General features: G+C 37.9%; 1 protein-coding gene across 1 annotated transcript in view; it reads right to left on the bottom strand.

Annotated features, from left to right (window-relative positions):
* The window catches only part of NEBL (nebulette), a 90,418-nt gene that overhangs the window by 4,470 nt on the left and 61,774 nt on the right, over positions 1-24,174 (bottom strand). The window contains 3 exon segments of the mRNA XM_030445789.1: positions 2,158-2,273; positions 22,876-23,004; positions 23,938-24,030. Of these exon segments, the coding sequence (XP_030301649.1) occupies positions 2,158-2,273; positions 22,876-23,004; positions 23,938-24,030 (338 nt within the window).

Raw genomic sequence — 24,174 nt, 5'->3', positions numbered from 1 at the left:
ACTACCTTCACATTCCTAGTTCTGGAATGAAAAGCAAATGATGCTGCCTCAAGATGACATCGTTTCAAAGGGCAGCCCACTAGGCAAGTCAGTGAGAGGTACAGATATTAGAGAAACAAAAGCTATCGACCTGCCCAGATAGCTGGGAAGGCTACTGAGGGCACCTTGAGATTTGTGGGCATCTCCATTCCCCATATGCTGGATTTGAAGTTTGCTGGTTTTCTCCCATTTGACTAGCAAACCTGCTGGCAAAGCCCAGGCTTCTAGGTCTCCCACTTTTTGGATTGTGGCCCCTTTGGAAAGCAGCCAGCTCCACAAGTGCCTTGCAGTATCTTTGGAAATTAAAGGTTGATTCCAGTATCAGCTGCCTCTCAGCTGTCATGAAGGTGTCCAGAGTTTCGCAGGTCACTGGCTCACCCAAAAATGCAAGTATCTGGATCCCAAGTTTCCCAGCAAGTTAGCCCCCTCAGCCCCCAAGCAGTTGAGAAGTGGCAAGCCTGAAAACACTCAAAACACACAGAAAATCACCATCTCTAAAATATAAAATGCCATGGAGTGGCATTTTATATTAAGATATTAAAGACAAATATAGGTTTCAGCTAATCTTAAAACAGCTTTTTTTCCAGCTCAGGAAGCTCAAATTAAACTTCTTCATCTCTAAAAAGATGAGAGCGGTGGTAACTATAGATTTATTCAAAACAGCTTAAAATTTAACAGTACATGTCAATATTTTTATTGTAAAGGGTGACTGGGCCTGAAGTACTAAATCTCTAGGCAGTGATAAGAATTATATATATATATATATATATATGTATGATAACCATTAAAACTGAACTTCATATAAATACTGCAAAAAGAAAAAGAAGCTCTGTTTCCTAAAAAACGCAGCTGAATACCCATTCAGCTCTCTATTCATGACCAGTTATTTCTAAAAAGAAATACTGATTTACATTCACATCCACCACAGTTAAGAACATCATGGCGGTGGCCATGGTTTCATCATTAAGCTCCTTCTCACTTGCCCAGCAGTAGGACTCGATTTGGATCAGGGATGAGGGGGTGCATGAGTGTTCTGCTGGCTGAGAAAAGGCACACCTGTTCCATTCTTCCACTACCCTCATGTTGAAGAACTATTCCTAACATCAAATCTAAATCTACTCTAATGTAAAACCATTGCCCCTTGTTCTGTCACTACAGGTGCTTACAAACAGTCCCTCTCCTGTTCTTGTAGGCCTCCTTCAGATACTGGAAGGTCACTATTAGGTCTCTCTGGAGCCCTCTCTTCTTGAGACTGAACAAACCCAGTTCTCTCGGCCATTACCATTAGGTCCATGTCTTTCCTGTGTTGAGGGCTCCAGAGCTGGACACAATACTCTAGGTGAGGTCTTACCAGAGCAGAGTAAAGTGGCAGAATCCCATATCTAGACCTGCTGACCACACTTCTTTTGATGGAGCCAAGGATGTGATTGGCCTTCTGGGCTGCAAGGACACAATCTTGGCTCATCTCCAACTTTTCATTCACCAGCATCTCCAAGTCCTAAGTCCTTCTCTGCAGGGCTGCTTTCTAAAACCTCATCCTTCAGTCTGTGCTGACAGTGCAGGTTGTTCCAACTTAGGGGCAGAACTCTGTACTTGGTCTTGTTGACCCTCATGAGGTTCATTTGGGCCCACCTCTCCAGTTTCTCCAGGTCTTTCTGGATGGCATTCCATCCCTCTGGCTTATTGACAGCACTACTCTGCTTGGTGTCATCTGCAAACTTCCTGATGGTGCACTCAGTCCTGCTGTCTATATCATCAATAAAAACATTCAGTGACTTTCATCCACGGCTAAGTCTGAATTCATCACAGAGTATAACCTTAAAGCTCAGCCTGTAAAACACTGCCTAAGCATTTACTGTTTGTTTTCAACAGGTAGAAGATGCAGTTATTTCTCTGCCTTCTGAAGATCATAAATTTCTGACACAGAAGTTTTTGCCACTCCCCTCAGTCACTTAATTTTTTTATACATGAGGACTATGACACTTATCACAGTCTAATCACAGTCAAATATTCAAACTATAAAACTCAAGGGGACAAATTCCCTCATATTTAAGACGTTTCAAAATAGCTGGTAATGTTGCTCAACAAATAAAATAATTCTGTAAAGCCAATACTCACCAGGCCTGCTGAATGAGGCTGTGAATGCATGGACCTCATGGATGACATACTGGTCTGGTGCATGTACCCATATCCTTGGGACTGGCTTTGCTGATATGCCCCAGGGAGAACAGGGGCTGTGTGTTAAAGAAATACAGACACATGAATTAGTTTTCTTTAAAAAGGCTTTATGTAGCATTTTGTAGAAACTGTAGATTACGTGCACTGAAAATAAAAATTCCTCAGCATGAAAGAGTTCAGAATTCTTTTCATATACAACAAAGCATTTCAGAGGTTGAGTTACACATAAATGTAGCCAAAGCTATAGTAATATATACACAAAGACTATCAAGGTTAGTTGGAAGGAAAAGTTTAACGTACCTTAAGAATCTGAAGATAAAAAGCAACAGAAAAGCTTGAGACATCACTAACTCAGTTTCAATACTTTCATAGATGATGTGCTAAATATCCTGTGCCATAAACTGCCATTTTTTTAAGGAAAGATTAATGAAAAAGCTACATATTAATACAATTTTGAAATATTTCAGTAGAGATTTTCTGCAATTCATTCTTAACTCATTGCAAACTAACTCTTATTTATTAGGCTATGAACTGAGGAGGACTGTGACTTGCAGGAAGAAAGAGAAACGTAAAAAAGTGAGACCATGGTTCCACTGATTCCATTCTGATTCCATCAACATTCTCAACATATCTCAGAGATATCAACTATTACTTAAATCCAAGTCTGCCTTTTTCAGTATCTTTCTCTTACAACACAATAGTTCCACCTCTTTCACACATATCCTATTCCCGTTATTTTAACAATTACATTATTTTAACTATGCCACATTACTTTTATTGCACCAAAAGCTGCTGAAAGAGTTAATACAATAAGCAAGGACTCCCTACCTCTATTGCTGACTAGCAAAGAATTCATAAACCTTCTAAATCTGTTCAAACATCTTACTTTGGCAACAGAACAAGACAGAAGATGTTAAAACATGTCTCATAAAAAATCTGGGAGAAATAAGGACAGCATAAGTCAGTACTATTTTCCTAGCAAGCCTAATAAACATTTTCAAAGCAAAATTGCTTACATATTTTTCAAGAGTTTTCACACACTCTGAGAATAGACTTCTGGCTTTTTTGGAGAGTATTATCCCATCTCCACTGTTATTTACCAGCATTTTACCAGTTCAGCTGGGAATTCATTTAACTACACTGAAAAGAAAATGCATTTCTGTTAATATTTCAAGTGGTCCACTTAGCTAATATTTTATCTAACTGCTCTGAACTCCTCTGATGAAAGCTGTCTTTTGATTACAGAAGAATGCAAGCCACGAGTCAAAAATGTCCAGCCACAGAGTCTTTCAATGCTCCAGTACTTTTGAGATACACCTCTTTGGCTTGCTGGGAAATGAAGAACCATTTCTGAAACAGCCACCACACACAGATTCAAAAACGAGCAAAGATAATGTAGGATTTAGTGGAGTCCACAATGTATGGAAGGACCAAGGATTTGTAAAATGAAAAAACATGGGAAAAGCAGGGAGCCTTCATAAAAAAAAAAAAATAAATAATTACAACATTAGAAGTATTCATATTGGCAGTAATAATACTCTTGTCCATCACTGTCTTGAGTGACCAGGACAATACCTGCATGTGAAAAAGGATTATGGAAAAAAATGTTTGCTGAACTACATCAGAAAGAAAAGTTACCCTTGTGCTTTCAGCAAAGTGTTTTACCTACCCTGCTTCCAAAGCTAACAAAATCACTGATTTCAACACAGGTTTCTCTTTAAACATACATTTAGTTTTAGTTAGCATATTCAGAAGGACTAAATATGTAATTACAATTTGGAATGCTCCTTTTTTTTTTTTTTCAACACACTTGTAAAGATAATGCCCCATTTAACTAGGGTTTTTCTGATTTAGAAAACATGTTTCAAGGTATTGTCATGAATAGATTGCTTTGTTAAGTGACTGAATTAAAGTGATACACAGTCAGATGCAACACAGGAACATGATGAATAATGGATGTTTTGGAAGTGCCAAGTTAATTCTAATGACATATGAGTACAAAGACATTTTAAAGCAGTTTAATCATCAGAGAATTGCTGCTTGTTAACATGTTCACAGGATTATCATGCATTAAGTGAATAGTGCTAAGTAGCTCATAAAATAATTTACGTTTCAGTGTGGTTACAAGCTATTTCTATATGACCAGATGTATCCCTTCATGAGAAAATAGAGAAAAAACATCATTTAATCAAAGGTTTTGCGATAAAGCCAGAATTAATATGTTTTGCCTAATTCACTACCAGCATAAACATAGGTCAATCCATGAAAGCCAACAGAATTCCAACTCATACCAACAGTAAATTGGTTCTGTGTGTTGAAAATCAAGCACAGCCTGACCTTTTTAACTTAATAGGAAGTGGTATCTTAAGCCAACATTGGCTGCTGACCAGCCAGCACCCTGCCTCTCAGCAGCCACAAAGGGCTGGGAGTTTTTCCCTGGTCCCTGGCAGAAGCAGACAAACAGACAGTCCTGTTCTTCTTCCTAGAAGTGAAGACACTGGCAGAAACTCTGCTCTTGATTCCATCTCGTCAGAACACATCTTTCCCAGCTCTTAGCAATTGTTCCTCCTCAGCACAATGTAGCAAGCCTACTGAAGCTGCTTGGATTATTTTGGGGTGGATAACCCATGACTCCTCCCTCTGTTACAACTGCCAGCAGCAGTTCTGGGATGTGCTTTCCTTTGCCATCAGCTTCTCAGAAGCTGAGAGGATTCTGTCAAGCTGTCTCAGGAAGCTTGTTTGCTAATTTAGCTGAAACAATGGAAACCTAAACCCAGGGAAATAAAGCCTTTCTTCCAAAGCAGGGGAAAATGTGGGAAACATTAGAAGCTTAAGTAATAGAAAAAGATTCTATACAAACAAAACAAAGGAATTTCTGGGATTACCTCTTCTAATTACCATTCAGTCATTTATTTAGGTATCATATATATGAGCATATATATATTACTACATATCAGTGTTGAAGACACTTGATCGAATAATTTCACCCTTTAAAAGAATACTGTGGTGGCACTGCAAAAAATAATCAACAGTTTTCAACATTTTTTTACAAGAAATAGCTAAGGCATCTCTGAGTGTTTGTCTATTTGGAAGATAATTTGGAAATTACATAAATAAGCACATTAGTGAGAGACAACAGATCTGAGCTGTGGTTTTGGTGACATACAGATAATTGAAGGTGAGATAATTCAAGGTGCAGAAAAAGAGTTTGATTTTTCTTCATCATCATCACCCATAGTTAACTGCAATCTTTTGGCTTAGACCTAAGCATAAAGTTCTGTAACATCATTGATCGCAGCAGCAGCAGCAAAAGCAAGAGTTTTAGTTAACCTAAGGGAACAATAATGCACAGTGGTGGAACATGAAATTCATTTATGTAAAGCCAAAGTTATTGCTGAGGGAGCTGTGGGCTCACCATTGTTCCCAGAAGTACAGGTGGATGTTTTGTCTTGTTGCATTAAGGTTTTACCAGATGCATTCTGATGTATCAAAAGTTGCTTTTTTACCTTGTTCCACTTACCAAGCAAGCCAGCTATTATTTTAAAATTATCTGCTTCAAGGAATTTATCATATTTTTCTTAGTATATCTTTAGAGGTTTCTCCAGAGAAAAGAAAGAGAAATGTGAATTAACATTATAAAAGGCAAACAGCGGAAGTCTCTAAAAAAAAAAAAAAAAAAAAAAAAAGGAATCTGAATGAATGAGAGCAGGTATCAACTTGCCACAGCAAAAACTGTGGTCTGCGTTGTACCAATCAGGACATACTACAAGAGTTAAAAAATAAGATGACACTAAAAAAAAACCCCTCATTTTAAGGACAAGTTCCAAGCTATAATATTTTCCCAAAACCATATTAAACTTTCTTTCATTTCTTTGTACAGAATAACCTTGACAATCCACGGTAAAACAATGTATCCTCGCTTCTAACTACTGCATTTTTGCCATTTATTATTACAACATATGCAATTTACTGGACTAGCTTTATAATAATAATCACTTCATCTACTCTTGCAGATGGTATGCAGTTTTAAGTGTTTATTTCACCTTAAGTTTTGATGCTAACTCAGGATTTCCCTACTAGGCTACTAAGGCTTCAGAAAACTCAATAAGAATACTGCAACATTTGGTAGTAATAACCACAACATAAGAGAGCAGGAAGTAAAAAAAAAAGACAATTATTATTATGTGATTAATTCCAGTGTCTGTAAGAGGATGACCAAGGTGAGGAGCATAAAAGTTGCAACAGAGCCAGATTCATACATCTTTGTGTTATTGACACTATGACCAACTCCCTCAGAATAGATGAAGCTGCTTACGGGAACCATTTTGCTCCACATATATTGAAAGTTTTAGAAAGTCCCTCCCATAGCTTTCCATTCTGGAGGGCTTTTTTCCCTTTCCTTAGAAATTACTCAGCTATGTCCCATGCAGCAGAAAACACTTTCAAAGCAGTAAAGCAATCACACATGGAGAAGTGTAGGTCTAGAGTACAATTCTCAGGTACTCAGGTACACCCCACATTTTGTTCATGTGGATGTATGGCTGCCCAAAGTGCACAACCCCCCCTTGAGCACTTCCCAGTCCAAGTTAGTCCATAGCTAAGGAGAGGTAGCTGTAGGGTAAACTATTATTGCTGCACAGGATAACTGGTGGCTGGTAACTGACACCTTTTTAAAGCCTTTTGCAGAAAGTGCCATGGAGGTAATTTTAATAATAAACACTGGATCAGTATTAATTTTTTTTTGTTTATCATTTTGCCCAAATGTTGGCTGCTGCTTGCCATTATTAAAATACTTGAAGTGTTTTGGGTTAAAATATGTATTGTTAGTCCCATCCTTGACAAAATGATACATTATCACCACTTATCAAGATTGACATTCTTGAATACAATCAACAGTTTTCACCTTTTTCCTGAATCTAGCTGAATTCAGTGTTTCTAATAACAAAATTACTTCCATACCAAGGCACCTGACATCACTCTGTTACCCTTAGGTGCTGAAGTAGTACTTCCTCTCCAGTACTTATCCTATCAAAATGTGCAGCAAGACTTCTGATGAAAAGGTACTAATCAAACTGAGTAAGGACAGGCAAAAAGGAATGTGAGACAGAACTAGCAGAAGGAAAAAAAAGTTGCATTTCAAATAAGTTTGCTTACAAAATATATGAAATTACTTTATGTAAATATCAGAGATAGAGCTTCAAAGAGCTTGAATTCAAGGAAAGGAAACAGTGAAAAGAGGCAAGAGTACGAGAGAACATAAGACTTTTTAAAAGGGTCATGATAGAACAGGTAATGTTGGAAGTGACCTCTACAGATAATATAGTTTGTCTCCCTTTTAAAATCAGGGTTAAATTTGCATTTAGGCTAAGTTACATTGCTTAAGGCCTTCTCCAGTCAATACTGAATTCAGGATAGAGTACACCTTTTTAGGCAACCACAGACTCTCTAATTCCTCCTCTTTATTTCCTATGTTTTGTACATTCCTGTTTAAGATCCTGAGATGAGCTCAACCCAGTACTGTGGTGACCACCCAAGCATCCTGAGAAACAGTTCCACAGAGACACCTGAAGCAGCCTGATGCATTATTTTGCAGAAGTTTATGTCCTGCCAAAGCATGAAGAGCAGATAAAGGGAACATAACTGTAGTGAACCAAGAATGTAATTACAGTTTAAAAGGAGGCTCACATCACAGACTAATCAGAAACAAGAATCCTGATACTTTCGCAGCAAGGCAGGAGAGATACAATGAAAATAGGATGTGAAAGATAGAAGAAAAATGGTTTGATTGCTAGGACAGGTGAGTTTTTAGTACTTCTGAAGATGAACTGTCAAACACAATTCCCTGCTGAAGTTAAGAGTGTGGAAAGAACTCAGCAGGAGTCATGAGGTGATGCCTGTCAAAGAGACTCCATCCCTGATTCCCACTGCATATCTGAAGCTGATGCTCCATGAGGTAGCTGAGGCAATCTAACACCTCTACCACCCTTTCTCTTCCTCTGAGATGGGTTTTTTTCTGATGGCTAAGTCAGCTCAGGAAGCGATCAGACCAGCAATAGTGCAAGGAGAAGGCAGGGCCACGTACTCAAGGCAACAGGCAGAAGAGGGCAGCAAACTTCTAAATCAGGTCAGCTGTCACCATGTATGTCTCCTCAAGGACCTCAGTTCTGTGCAAGGTCCCTCTGGGTTCAAACCATAAAAGAACTGAGACTATCATAGATGCTTCCCTTCAGATGTTCCAACATCCAGCTCCAAACAGTTCATCCATGTAATGCAAAACTCTCCTTTGTGCTACCACGTTTGGCACACACTGCTCAACTATTTGTATCCTCAGTCTTCACAGTATTTGAGAAATGTCATAGTGGAAGTTTAAAGAAGACTGAGCCCAATGCAGCTGGCAAGAGCTGATTACCTGACAGAAAAAATAGGTGTCAGAGAACTGAAAGGCTTTAATGAGTGTGCAAGAACTGCTCAGAGATGGAGATGGGTGAAGAGGTTGAGATGAGGTACAGAACTCTGCAGCATCCCCATGGTACAGAGGAAGCAGAAAATCTCTAAAGGATATGATAAAAAAAGCAGTCACAGAACATAAAGAACGATGGAAGGCTGCAGCTATGTTAGATACAGATAACATTAGGAAAACCTCAGTAATAATTTTCCACTGCAAAACTGATTGCCAAGAATGCCTCTGTCCCAAATCAGAATAAAAAGAAAAAAACCTCAAAGGTTCATGTAAGAAGAAACTGTAAAATTAAGAAACAATTTCAAAAGATGTAGGTATAATTTTGATGATTTTCAATGCTTATTACAACTTATGTGGCTCTTCAAAACCAAACATATTTCAACATAAAGCTGGAATCTTTGTTTCAAAAATGCTCTTAATCTCAAAACTGAATAAAATTGGGGTGGGGGCTGGGGGATGGCATTGAAACAGTAACCACAAGTGACCCATTCCTATGAAGAAGTTTAGCATTAGACTGCTATCTTCTGATGAAGACTGAAAAATTCCAAGCCATCTCTACAGTGAAATTGTTCAGCACTAACTTTTCAAATAAGCTAGAAAATGGAAACACATACTCTAACCTGATTACAACTCTTATCTACTATAGAGTTTTATTATTTTCTACTCAGAAAGAATAGCCCAACACTGTCAAATTTACCTGGAATAGGTCAGACTGCATAAGCATATAAAAAAGCACTAACCTGAAGACTGCAGATGGTGAGACCTGATACAGAACAGTGCTGTTTTTAGAACAGTAGAAAACAACGTGGTAAGGCGTCTTGGCATTTTTTCTGGTAACAGTATCTTTCCCTTCATTTCTTTTGTTTCTTTCTTTCTTTTTTTTTTTTTCTTTCTCTTTTTCTTGCCCTTTTGAGCTGCTTTCACGGATATCTGAGCTCCCAGGCTTGTTACTCCCAGTGGTGCTGTCAGAAGCAGCAGTTTGTCTGCACACTATCCATTACAGGAGTCAGTATTAGTTAGTAAATTGGAATATCAAACCCAGATATAATTAGGTTGTTGAAATAACAGCCTGAAAGTATGGCCTAATTCACACAGGGTGCTAATAAGTATCTGCCATGCTCACTGACCTCATTAGAACTGAAGCTCAGAACTACTTGGAGTCAGTGGCAAATTCAGAACATTACAAGCTTGGGAAGTTTCCATAACCTAAATTATAAATATATAGGAAAAAATACATGCAATCTTCAAATACTTGGAAAAAAACTGAAACGGGTGGGGGGTAGGGGAGGATGTCAACAAAATTCTTTACCTTGTATATAAAATAAAATTAATTATTCATTATGCAAAAAATCAAAATGTCTGCTTTCAAGACTACATGCTGAGACACTACAATGAATAAAATAGAATATTTTAAAATTAACTTAATTAGTGTCATGATTAGATTGTTTTGTTTTATAACACTATTTTATCAGCTACCAATAATTAAGTCTAACTACATGTAGCCACCATGCAAGCTGAAGTAGATTACTATGGGAAATGCAGAATCATTCAATTCTAACTCCTAAAAGTGGTTTCATTATAAGAAATTAAATTTGAATTTTAATGAAGTTACAACAGAAAATCACATGTAGCTGCTTATCATGTAAGAAAAAAAAAGAAAAGAAATTTGGAAAGGAATTATAAAAAAAGAAAATCTAGTATGCTGATGCAACATGGAACCCAGTATTTTATTCATAATTCATTTTCGTTTTAGAGAGGCACTATCTTGTGTCTCCACAGAGCAAATATACTCAAAAAAATTCACCTGGTCCAAAATTCCTGATTTGTATAAACAACCCTGAATATTAAAAATGGTTACCCTGGTCGTTGTTGTATATATCCAACATACATCCAATAGCAGGTGGAGTGGGAATTTGGGAAGTACTAGCTGGAGGAACAGTTAACAAACTACCTCTCTAGTACATCATGGTCTATGTAGCTGGTCATTCAGGCCTTCTCCTTCTTTATTTTCTCAGAAATCATGGATCTGCCAATTCTGTATCATTCATTACAGGGCAATCTATTTCTTTGAGTCCACTGGGCCATTCTGAAGAACCTAGTGCTACCTAAATCTCTTCACTGGGAAAAAAACCCAAAACAAAAAACAAAAAAAACCACCACAGTCTCTCACAGAATTTTTTCCTTTAAATAAAAATAACATGGCATTAATTTCCCTTCAGATCAACTTCACAAAAGGTCTGTATTCAGGGAAAGCCCAGGCTAGCAGAGTCCAGAAGTCATGTGTGCAATAAGGTATTAAATCGGTACTAAATTCCTACTGTCTACGTTAAAAGAGGAGAAACAACTGAGCATCCATCCTCTTTACCAAAGACAATAATTTAGGGAAGATTTCTGCCAAGACATGTTTGTGAATACTCCTTAAAGCGTCATTTCTATACGTGGAGAACACTGAGTCACAGTTCAAAAGCCTCTGTGATCATTAACACATTATTGGAGTTGTAAAGCATTACAGAGGTATAAACTATTAAAAACAGGTAATATTGTGTTTTGCCAGGAGGGGAGAAGAGGCCCTGCCTGTGACTGTCTGACTCCAAAGCAGTGATGCGTGGCAGCCTCACATCCTGTGAAGAGCACAGGCAAGATTTGTCCTGCACAGCAGACAATTTTGATGAAGAGAAAATGCCACCAGCTTCGCCAGAGTGTGTTTGAAAAGGCCATAAACACTTAGAGAACAGATTTGTTATATACAAGTCCATCATTACCTCCTAAAGCATAAGTTATTTCACACAAGAGCTAAAGGTATTAGTTTAAAATCAAGTAGTAAACAAACTCCCAGGAAATTCAGTAAGTAAAATGTTTCAAAAGGTTACCAGCCTTCAAAAATACATAAGGAGGCTGTTTCTAGTATTTGCTGAAACTGTCATGTTTTTGTGATTTTTGCAAAAAAGTTGCATAAACTGGAAGCGAACATAACACAAAATTAACCACAGAATGGCTAGGATTGGAAGGGACCTTAAAGATCATCTGGTTCCAACCCCCCTGCCCTGAATGGGCAGGGACACCTCCCACCCGACCAGGCTGCTCAAAGCCTCATCCAACTTGGCCTTGAACACTTCCAGGGAGGGGGCAGCCACAACTTCCTTGGGCAAACTATGCCAGTTTACCACCACCCTCATAGTAAAGAATTTCTTCCTAACGTCTAACCTAAATCTCCCATCTTCAAGTTTGAAACCATTACCCCTTGTCCTCTTACTACACATCTGTGTAAAAAGCCCTACCCCAGCTTCTTGTAAGTCCCTTTCAGATATTGTAAGGCTGCTATAAGGTCACCTCAGAGCCTTCTTTCCTCCAGGCTGACACCCCAAATCCTTTAGCCTGTCTTTATAGGGGAGGTGCTCCAGCTCTCTGATCATTTTGGTGGCTCTCCTCTGGACATATTTCAGGAGCTGTGTGCCCTTCTTATGCTGGGGACTTCAGAACTGGGCACAGTACTCCAGGTGGGGTCTCTCAAGAGCAGAGCAGAGGGAGAGAATCCCCTCCCTCGATCTGCTGTCTGTGCTCCGTTTGATGCAGCCCAGGACCCAGTTTGTTTTCTGAGCTGCAAACACACCAGAAGCTCAGCATTGACAGCTCATGTTGAGCTTCTGGTCCACCATCCCACACAACCTCAGGGTTGCTGCTCTCAATCTTTTCTCCTCCCAACCTGTATTTGTGCATGGGATTGCCTCAACTCAGGTGCAGAGTCTTGCATTTGGACTTGTTGAACTTCAGGCAATTTGCACAGGACCACTTCTCAAGACTGTCAAGGCCCCTCTGGAAGGCATCCCTTCCCTCTCGCATGTTGACTTCACCACACAGTTTGGTGTTGTCTTCAAATGTACAATTCATACTAAATTACATTTAGAATTAATGTAATTCTAAATTGTAATCATTACAAAAATTATTTTCTCCATCCAGCTTCTATGAATAGCTGTTTTCAGGATTTTAAAAACTATGAATTCTGTATCTGACATTTAGAATTTTATGGAGAGTTACATCAATCTACTTCACTTACAATGTTAATTCATTTAAAATACAAATGGTTTATCATCCTTCCAGATCCCACTGACCAGTTCTTACTACCGTGTTGCAAAAACAAAAATACCTCAACTATTTGGCTTCTAAGTCTAAAGCTGGAGTCCTATTTGTCCCTGGTTTAAATTCTATAATGTCATTTTAGAGTCATTATGATGAACACAGAATATTCTAAATCAGTCAAATATGGTATAACTGAGGAAAAAAAATTACGTTTTGAATATTTAAATACAAAGCCTTTTGTAGATGTTTAATTCATTCACTTTCTTTGCAAAAGCAGATTTAATACATAAAATACCCTTTTGCAACCTAAGGATGAAAGAATTACTAACTGGCACTAGAGCAGAATAGATGATATACTTGAAGCACAGTTTATAAAGATATTATTGGAGTGGGGAGGAGCTTGGCTGGTTTTTCTTGCTTTGACAATCCCATTGACCCATTTAGATTGAGAAAATTATTTTTTTAATTATGGCTTCTAAAAGACAAGGTCTTCAACTCATGTCTCATGTATGCATCTCCACATATATGTTCTATGTATATTATGTTTTAGGGCTTGATCTAGCAGTTCAAATATAAAGGAACTACCCCTATTCATTTTATATGGATTATAACAGAAAGCATGATTATGTTATTATTTTGGAATTGTTCTTCATACAGAATTTGTAGCCATGCAGCCCAAAGAGTTTAGCCTTGTAAACCCTATGTATCTATTAACAGCTAGTATATCATAGTATCTGTACATATCCCCACTTCCCCTACTGGTATTGTAACTGGACCAAATCACAGAGCATCCTGCTTTGGAGCTCTGAATATGAATGGTGGTCAGGATTCAGTGTCACTGACAAACAAACCATACTGCCAGCTAACTTTGTTGCCTGACATTCCACCTAAGCTGCAGCATTTCCCTTCCTCACTCACTGCTCCACATTCTTTTAGTTATGAATGCACAAAATGTCTGAGAGGGAGCCCGAGGCATCCTTGGTCCTAGTGGCCACAGGAAGCTGCAATTCCTTCTTAAATTGAGAACAGGCAGGTTTTCCCTGCAGGCTTTCTCACAAATTGAAAGAGTTAGTAAAATGGAGGTTAAGTTAATATGTTACATTACACACACCTCCAATTAAAATTTGAACTCACATTTACTGAGCATCAAATGTTGCCCATTTGCATCAAAGACAAAAGTCTGTGAGTTCTTCTCGTGGAAGCCACACTTTGCTTTCTGTGAAGTGATTTATTTGCATAGTGTGGGTATAACCAATCTGAGGCACTGTGGAAGGGAGGCATCAGCCAGGATCAGGTACGTGACTGCACATAATTTTACTAATGATATTTATTGTCTGCTGGATATAAAATCCTCTGAGGTGGATCAAAGCTGCTCTAGGGGACCACACTGAGTGACTGAAACAATTGTTTGACACGGGAGCCATTAACACTTCCAACTGCTGTGTCACTTGGAAATTTCCCTTCCACTTTCTGTTCAATAACTACTTAAAGGAAAAGGGAACGTGAAACTCAGACAACTGGCAAGGCAAACAGAAGGATCCCCTTAACTGTTGCCATGCTACAGAAACTGAAAATGGCATCTCTTCTGGATTCTCCTCCACCTGGATGCATGGGAATTGCCTTTTCATGCTTTCAAATGTCAAGGATGTGGGAGAGAAGTTTGGGAGTCAAAGACAGGCAGAGGGAATCAAAGCAAAAATATTTTGGAATTGTGAAATATAAAGCTCTCCCTGGAACACTAACTCATCCTCAGTGAACACATGCTGCATGAAAATGTGCTTTCAGATGAATAACAGTTTATATCTCAATGTATTACAACCAATATGGGATATTCAGTTTTACTCCCAAAGCCCTAAATCAAACCTTAATCAACATCTAACTTAGCCCTCACTTGGAGCACTATATGATGTTTGCAATTTTGCATTCAAAAAACCCTGTTTCAGAGATAGTTCATACCAGCAGAAGAGAATGAAATCTCATTTTCTGAACTCATTTCTCTCATGTTCTGAATTAACAAAGCACTCAGCAGAGGATAAGACCTAGTCCAGACTAGGACACAAAGATTTGATAATGCTGAAGCAAGTGTATAAATGCAGTCCCATTGTTATTCTCAATTCCTCAGAGAACACCGAATTTTATATTAAGCAGTCAGAAAACTTTCTCACTGAAATATGGAAGCTATATGTGTAAGAAGCATACATTCCCTGTTTCTAAGAGAGAGATCTGCACTCTCACAACTAACCTCACTTCCAATTTCTCTTTTTATCTTCAAAACTAGAAATGAAAAGTTATGACCTTACTAAAACCAAGAAACCTGATTTTCAAAAATTCCTCCATCTGTAATGTTATATTTAATCAGAAAAACTATGCCCTTTTGCACATTAAAAATCACTGGGAAACTGGAGTCAGAAGCTGAAAAAGCTGAATTCAGCTTCTTCAAATGAAGGTACAGTTTTCAGAAGGGAGAGAGCACTGTCTTGCTGCCTGCACTAGCGTGGTTCTTTTGGGGGCACAGTGTGGCTACAGCAAGCTTCTAGAAAGGAAACAATATAATTTCAGCAAAAATCTATTTGGAAATGGAATACTAGGAGTCACCAATTTTGAAGGAGTTTTCTAATAACTCTGTTTATGCTAAATAATTTGTAGTATCAGATAGGTACCAAACACATGCAGGCACTTCTGCCCATCTCACATACTCAGAGATGTATTTAGCCAAATTAAAAATCCTACAAGAGCTTTATGGGTAATGGGTTTACTATTTGACTGCAAGCATTTGTACTACATTATACATTTAAGAACAAAAAGCAATCTGATTGCCAAGATGGAAAAGCACAGTTTTACCACGACACTGTAGAGTGGAAGAAGTGACTTGTATGTAAAAGAAGCAAAACTAAAGCACCACCTAGTCCAAAATAAAAAAGTCAGAAACAGATGTAACAGTCTGGTGGATAAGAGAAGTGTGGATGTGACTCTCACCAACAGGGAGCACACAGTGTGTTGTTTTGATGTGTTCAGCCTTCTGTGGCACTGCAGTCTGCTGATACACTTGAAAGGGGACAAGAAACCCACAAAAGCCTGTAGCTCTTCCTGTGAAATCTACAATCCCTCTCCCTCCAAATGCCATGTTTGATTACCAGACCCTAGGGAACAATGTTACGGAAACAGAGTTCAGCTACCAAGCATAAAAGAACCATTCTTCCTTGGCTGCCAGAGAAGAAAATATAACTTCTGTGTCATTCTGCTTGACCTGCTTAAAATGACAGAGGTTTGCAACTGAATATGAATACAAAGTAGGGTGAAGGATTTCTGCCCTGTTTTCCTGCCAGCTGCACCTGGAGATGGAAGACAGATCTCTGTATTACAATAGAAAGAACATCAGGTATTATTCCCCCTTTTTTACTTTGACTTCTCTGTTACTAATGGTGGTTTTTTCCTATCCTCAAAATGAGCATTTTTTACAAAAATTACGGGAAAGATAGAGAAAGGAAGGGAACTCAATCCTGTTTCCTTTTTCTTCTTCCATCTATCAGCACGAGAGTATTACCACTGTCTGAGCATGAGTCCTTGGCCCAGGAAGGATTTCTGCAATTCCCAGCATGTGAAATGAAGACCTTTTTTTTTTTCATCTGACTACTTTGCTACTTTGCCTCCTGATGAGATTAACCAGGAGCAGAAGAAATGACCAGTTTTAGGATTTTCTGCAGTATATATGGGTGGGTGTATGTGTATGTATGCTTATATGTAGATGTATATGGATTCCCCTCATGCAAATCCTATAGATAAACATTTTAGATACACAGCCACAGACACTGGTGTGTGCTAGGGGGAAAGAAGGAGACATCCCTGAAATCCACGCTTAAAATATCATTGTCAGTCTGAGGAACTAAAGCCCTCTCCATGAGCTGGTACACAGTGTGAGCCTGTTGCCAGTGACACACACCAATTCAAAAAAAGTCTTCTTTTTCTCTTTGCAGGGCTGTGTTCACACTGCAGTTGACACACTAGTTCTCCTAATGGCCTACAACACATTCCTGCCTTAGTGAGGAAAGATAACCCATAGAGTCTGGAGAAAGGGAGGGGAAAGGCTCTGGAGCCTTTCTTCTTCATGGAATCATAGAATCATGGAATTGGCTGGGTTGGAAGGGACCTCAGAGATCATCAAGTTCAACCCTTGATCCACTACTGCTGCAGTTACTAGACTATGGCACTGAGTGCCACATCCAGTCTCTCTTTAAATAGCTCCAGGGATGGAGAATCCACTACTTCCCTGGGCAGCCCATTCCAATGCTTGATCACCCTCTCAGTAAAGAAATTCTTTCTAATATCTAACCTAAACCTCCCCTGGCACAACTTGAGACCATGCCCTCTTGTCTTGCTGAGAGTTGCCTGGGAAAAGAGACCAACCCCCACCTGGCTACAACCTCCTTTCAGGTAGTTATAGAGAGTGATGGGGTCTCCTCTGAGCCTCCTCTTCTCCAGGCTGAACAGCCCCAGCTCCCTCAGCCTCTCCTCATAGGATCTGTGCTCAAGTCCCTTCACCAGCCTAATTGCCCTAGCAGGCTCATATCACACAAGGAGGACACCACTAGAGAGGGGGGTGAAAAGACTTACTGTTTCTGACTGACTTAGCTTATACTCCTATATAAAGACTTCAAAACTTTAAGTATTCATATCCCAGGGGAAGATACTGCAGTACTATGTGTTCTTCATAGACTTTGGAGTCAAATTGCAAGCTTGCCCATTTGCCCTATTTATTCCTCAAATGTTGTTTGCATTAATCTTATCAATTTTCAATCTTATCAATTTTCAGTTTTCTTATAGAAACCTACAGGTTACTTTTGAGATTGATAACGAAAATTAAGAGACTACCCAAATATAAATGGAATTTCATGGTTTGTTGAAATTTGTCTGTTTGGATTGCCAAGGGTGAGTAAGACTAAAAGAGGGTAGATTCCCAAGCAAAGGCAAAGTGAGAGACCTGAGTGTTAGCAACAGACCCTTCCCATCAGAATAAAGAAAGCGAAGCCTTAAACCTCAGATCAAGGCCTCTTTATGTTAATTCTCCCACTTGTCTGGTGGCAGCAGGTGAACTGAATCTGAAGAACTTAGGCAGAAAGAGACAAGCATAAATACTGAACATGCATCCACTAAAGTTTCCTACATAACACGAAACCTGATTTCTGTCTTCTACAGACTGACTTCTATACAGCTTTTAACATAATGTGATGATGACTAAAAAAATAACAAAAAAATCAAGTTTTTTTTTTCCATCAGAATAACAATATATCTGCTGTTGAAAGGAACTGATACTCATCTCTGACTTTTCTCCATCTACAGACCACATACAATTTAAAATAAAAATAAAGGGACACAATACACAGAAAAATTCTGAACATAGGGTAAGGAAAAATGCATATATCATGTTGAAATGCTGATGCACACCAATTAAGCTAGGAATCACAAGGAAATAAAGACCTAAAAAGGGAAGATCAAAAGTTAAAAAAAAAAAACCAAACAAAAAAACTAAAAGGTTTCAACTAAAAATAATAAAAGGGTGTATCAGGGACAAAAAAAAAGTTAAATTCATCTATTGCATAACGCCCGTCATGGTAATTTTAAAATAGAAACCTTCAGATTGAAAGCAAAACCTGGTAATGTCAAATAAAATGCTGCTAATTTAAATGAAAGAAAATCAAAGGAGATCTAAACAGAAAGCCCCAGAAAGGTACAATACATTGAAAGACGATTAAAGTAAACACTGAGAGAAGGAACAGCTTTATAAATTGAAATTAAAACATTCTGCAGTTGAAACAGGATTGAAGGAAAGCAGTATAAAAGGACTTCAATAACTAGAGCAAGAGGAATTCTAAGGAAGACACTTTCAGTTAAGCGAAATGAAAACAAAATGTGCAAATGGTTGCATAATAAAAGACAGAGAGAACGAATAAATAACAGTGAAATGACAGTAACAGTGATAATCCTTGGTGCAGTTGGATGTTTGCATTCCAACCACACTACGAGGAATTCTTCACCTCAAAATAAGTTAAAGACCGATGCTAAAAGAGAAATGACCAAAACGATAGCCCTTGTAGCAGTGCCATGGCTCATCTGCCCTGTCATCAGGACACTGTTCCAGCAGGACACAAATGTGCAGTCCCCTCCCTGCCATCACAGCAAAGCCTGGAATTTGAGGCAGCAGTAGCTGAGTGACCCCTGCAGATGCAAGGTCAGCTCCTTTAAGGACAAGTTTCTGCTCTCTGAAAGGCTTGGTTTGTTTGACATTTCAGTCCTAAACTAGAGTTCCCTCTGGCTCTCTCATATGTTGTTTCTTGGCTTCCTACAAACAATGGGCTTGAAGAAAAATATTAATTAACCTCAAAGATCTATTTACAGCCTTTGTCTGTACCAGCACACACAGCTTGGAGCAACTGAGATTGGTTTCTGTGATCATACACCATTATTCTTTTCTATACCTTACATCATACCCTAAATATTAACACTCTAGTGTTAAAAAGTCCTTTCCCCACTTCAGTCTCTGGAGATGGAGCTACTGAGAAGAATATATATAGGAAGTGTTCTAATACAACAAATCTTTTTTTTAAAAGGTCTCCAGTATTGTGAATTTGTTCTACTTTCAAGTATTTTTACTCTTGCCTTTGAGGGAATGGAACTAAATAAAACAGTCTTGAGACATGAGGGTATGAGTTAAATGACACTCTCAAGTTACTAGCAGAAGATGATAGATTGATTTTTATATGAAGACTTTAAAAAAGGAGAAGATATCTTTATAAAAATACATGCTTTAGCACAACTTCTGAGAAACACTGAAAAGACTATAAACAAACATCTAAAAAAAACAAAGAAAAAACCCCAAAACAAAACAAAAACCCAAAGGAAAATAAAAGGAAAAAAAACCAAAAAAACCAAAAAACAATTGAGAGATTTGTGGGACACAGTGCTGTCTAGAAAGACCTGATTTGAAAGCAAATAAATTGTCTCTTGTTCCTTTTTTTCCTATAGTGTTTTGTGAAAAAGGAATTGTCTGGTTTGTCTTATAAACAAAACAAAACAAAAAATCTGACATCCTTAGATCTCAATTTCTCTTTCTCACAAAAATAACCTGAAAAAACTTCCCAAAAATGAATTAATAGCTCCATGACTGACACCAATGTTAAAAGTAGGACTGAGAGAAATCATTAGCTGCTGTTCTTCTTTTGCCAAGCTGAAAATAAATACTTGAAAAAGAGCCGAGAATTTTGCAAGAACTAAAGTGGCACCCAGCTGTTTCTGGGAAGTGTTACGGAATGGCTTGCAGGTAAAAAGGAAATCTTTGTTGGAGCAAGAATAAATGACAAAGCATTTAGGCAGAGTGAGAAGCTCTAGTGCAACACCTTCCACCTAGTACGGCAAAAATTCAATGATACCATGAAGTTAAAATGTCATCCTTGAAAAACACTAGCAGAGAGAAACTGTAAAAAGGTCAGACAAAATTGGGAAGTTATCTTAAAAAGAAAAGTAAAATGGAAAGTTCATGAGGCTTGCTGGAAAGTGCAAGCTAACAATTGTTTCCTACCAAGATTTACCTGCAATAATCTAAAAGGAGAACAGGGATTTTCCTGAATTTAGATCATGCAAAAATTTACTGATTTCGTAAGGTAAACTCCCCAGGAGGCACACTTGGCTCAGTTCAACCTTGTCACCTAAAATAATGGTTATGGAATCAAACAGAAAAAAATTATTATAGTGAATATTAGTAGCCTCCCTGTGATATTGTTATAGAAATTCCTCAAAGACAAGAAAGAGATATTTAGATCTAAATAAGCCCTTAACATCTGGCATGAAGCCAGGGAGCCAGGTCAGAGCTCCTCACTCCTCAGGAAGAGGAGGTTAAGGAACTATTTCATCAGCAGTGGCAGGGGAAGACTTGAATTGTGGGTCAAATACCAGTGAAGGTATCTAGAATAAATTAGCAATCAAACAACACAGAAATATGTGAAAGATGATGAGACAAAGCCAAAGAATACATATTTCATGTTGGCACACACAGATTGAACCACTCACTGCCAGTGAGAAACACTGCTAGATGTAAAAGTAGAAATTGAGAAACACTGCGAGATCTAAAAGTAGAAAGTTTTTGAGAACCAGCCTTCCAATCACAGCAAAATTGATTTGGTACCCATTTACTGTGATATGCCATAAGAGAAAGTGTATAAAAGCCAAGTATCTACTCACCCTGTAGATACATGCTAAACACTATTTTGGATGGGATGCTGCCATGTAGAAGGTTGTTCTTTTTGACAAAAGATGCTATCTTCTGTTGTTGGTTTTTTGGGTTTTTTTCTGAATGTGTTCACAAAAATGGCAATTTCTTGTAAATTGTGAGTATTATATCAAATTACCTCTCTCTGGCATTTATTTCTACCCTATAATGGGAACAGTTTGCAAGTGCTCAAACCCTGGCTCAGCCAGCTGGGTCAAAAGTGGAAACAATATCTTGCTAAAATATGTTGATCTTGGCAGGGACCTATTCAACACATCACCACAATAGATTTAAATAAAGACACAAAAGGCAAGCTTGCTAGTGCCAAAACAACAGGGAAAATAAAGCCTATTTCCTATTCTCAATATGGCAACTAATAAAAAATATCTGTTAACAATCAAATCAAGCTGACAAAGCAATGTTAAAATCGCTTGCAATAGAGCCAGGAAAGATCAGAACAGACAGAGAGAGACAGTATGCACTGAACTGTGAAGCCCACTTTCCATCATCACAGGAAAAGACATAAAAGCCAGTATGATGTGCATTACTGCTATCATCTATTAAAAGAGTTGGGAATACAGCTAAAATATCAAATAAAGATGGACAGACATGATATAAGGGATTACAGTTCTGTCAAAGAGATGTGTTTCTGAACACTTTCTCCTTCACCTGCTTTTAATCAGAGCTGCTTGTAAATATTTACATAGCATCTAATGCAACACAGGCTTCCTAAACACTAGCCACTATAATAACATATTACTCTGGCAAGTGACAGAACATAAATAGGTGCAGTGTACAACTAAAATGCTTTAAAATCTTCCTAAAATATGATTAATTTAAGGATGTCAGACAACTAAATGGTAGCAATACCTTTACTCTAACACTGTCTTAAAAAAATAAAATAGCAATCTTCTGGATAATGTTTTCAATGTACCTTATTCCACAACTGAGAAGTAGAAAGCACTTTAGCTTAAATATATATATTTAGAATGTAATATTTCTGAATACTTATAATTCACTAGTCAAAGCTAGTACACACTGGAATACCACTAAGATGACTGGGCCCACATCCTTCATTTTCATGAAATTTGTTCTAATCTATGTCATCACAAAGGCAAGATATGGTCTTGCACCTGGGAATGCAGGTTCACCAAAGTATCCCAGTATTAATCTATGTTAAACAATATAGGATTATATAAATTTCCCATCTGAATATTAACCCTGGTTCCTGCACTGCAGAGACTACAAGAAAACTTTCATGTGGGAGGAGCTATTGGAGGGAGCTAGTTTATATATTTTTCTTTTTAAGATGGAAACAGAGAGCCACAAGACCCACAGAGTTTAGTATGGGAAGAAATACTTTGGTCATTAAAATACGCTTGATTTGCACACTGAAAAGCACAAGGTGATTTTTAATTCATTTTTTTTCCAGTTAGAGTGTATTTCTCATTACATTGTGTGTCTTGAGGAAAAGAAAATAAACAAACAAACAAAAAAAAACCCACAAAAATACCAAAAAACACCCAAAAAACCCACCCCCAAAACAACAACAAAAAAACCCAGAACCATGTACCTTTTGCAAAAACACAACACACCTTCTCTTAAGCACTGTAAACAGGAGTTAGCAGAGCTTTTGGACTGACAGTGTTACCAAAATGGTGAAAGAGAATACACAGTAAGGTAACACAGCATGCAAGAAACTGTGCAATCTGTTTCCTTAATGAATCAGACACTAGTTTACATAGTTCCTAGTTACTTCTAACTACCCAAGGATATGGAGTTAATAGAGGCCTGTGAGGTGTGATATCACAGCACACTGTGATAAATGTCATTAGTAAAAAAATGTGGGAATAAGGGGTACCTCCTTCATCAGATGGCCTTGTTATCTCACTGCAGTAAGAAAAGGTGGGGTTCGTGTCAGAGCCATCTGATTTATAATCTCCCAAACTAGTAGAATGTAAATACTGCTTACTGTAACGGCTTGCTCTTTCTACAAAGGTAGGAAGAAAGTATCACAGTAAATAGATGACAGAAGTGCAAAGAAAAGCAACAACACAAAAAAAATACAACACTGCTAACGCTGATATTCACACACTAATGGCATATAAAGTGAATTGTTCACAAAGTCATATCCATTTTTAACACCATTAGTTCAAAAGTTTGCTTCAAAATTTAGCTACAAATGAGCTTGTTCTCTGCTCTAAGAGAACAGCAGAAATGAAGGGAGCACTGAGATACTGGGGGGAAAAGGATGAAAATGAAGTATATGAAAATTTCCAGAGCAATTTATATTTCTTTCACCCAGCATGCATGCAAGTGCATGTGGAAATACTGCTGCATGACATTCAAAAGAATATTTAAAGTTCTACTCTCAGTAGCAAAAATACATGCACAATACTGAAGGTTCAAACATAACACTTCTAGTGGGGAAAAAAAAATCCAAAACCAAGAACCAAAATATTGCTGCCAAGCAATATTCAAGCAAAGGTAATACTTCTGTCCTTTTCCAGCTACCCTTAAATTATGAACACTTTGGAGCTGCAAAGAATAACACAAGGCATAATATCATGAGTTGCATAATCACAACATGCACAGAAAAGAAATCAATTTTATAAATTTTATCTCTGAAATTTCAGTAAGATCTATTTGACAATTCAGCTCACAGTGAGGACCAAGTAGGTCAATGCTTTTTAAGTGATTAATTGTAAGTGGTATAAATGACTGCTGTTTATAATAAGATTTCTTTAATTTTTCTCATCTGCATATGTAATTACAGATGAAGTTCCTACAAAAAACTGCTTTTAAAATACTATGTTTATTTATTATATGTATAAGACAACATAAAACATATGGCTGGCACACTGATCGGAAAATTTATACAAGTAGAAATTTGATTTTGGAAGAATCAGGATAAAAGCAATACCAGAAAGCATATGCAGACTCCTAGACTGAATATTGTCCTCCAGGGGATCAATGTCGAAGATGGAGCCGGGATCTGTGCGCCAAAGTTTTAGATCTTTTCCCAAAGCACAGAAATTATAAGACAGACAAACAAAGGAAGTAAAAGCATGAAAGGAATGAGTTTCAACAATCACCAACAATTTTCTTTCACCTTGAAATTAACCAAAAGACCTGTATGTTCACCTGAAAGGACCAGAAC

This window comes from Calypte anna, chromosome 2 (genome assembly GCF_003957555.1).
Source record: "Calypte anna isolate BGI_N300 chromosome 2, bCalAnn1_v1.p, whole genome shotgun sequence".
Lineage (NCBI taxonomy): Eukaryota > Metazoa > Chordata > Aves > Apodiformes > Trochilidae > Calypte > Calypte anna.
Note: the sequence above shows the minus strand (reverse complement) of the source record. Positions and strands in the feature narration are given on the sequence as shown.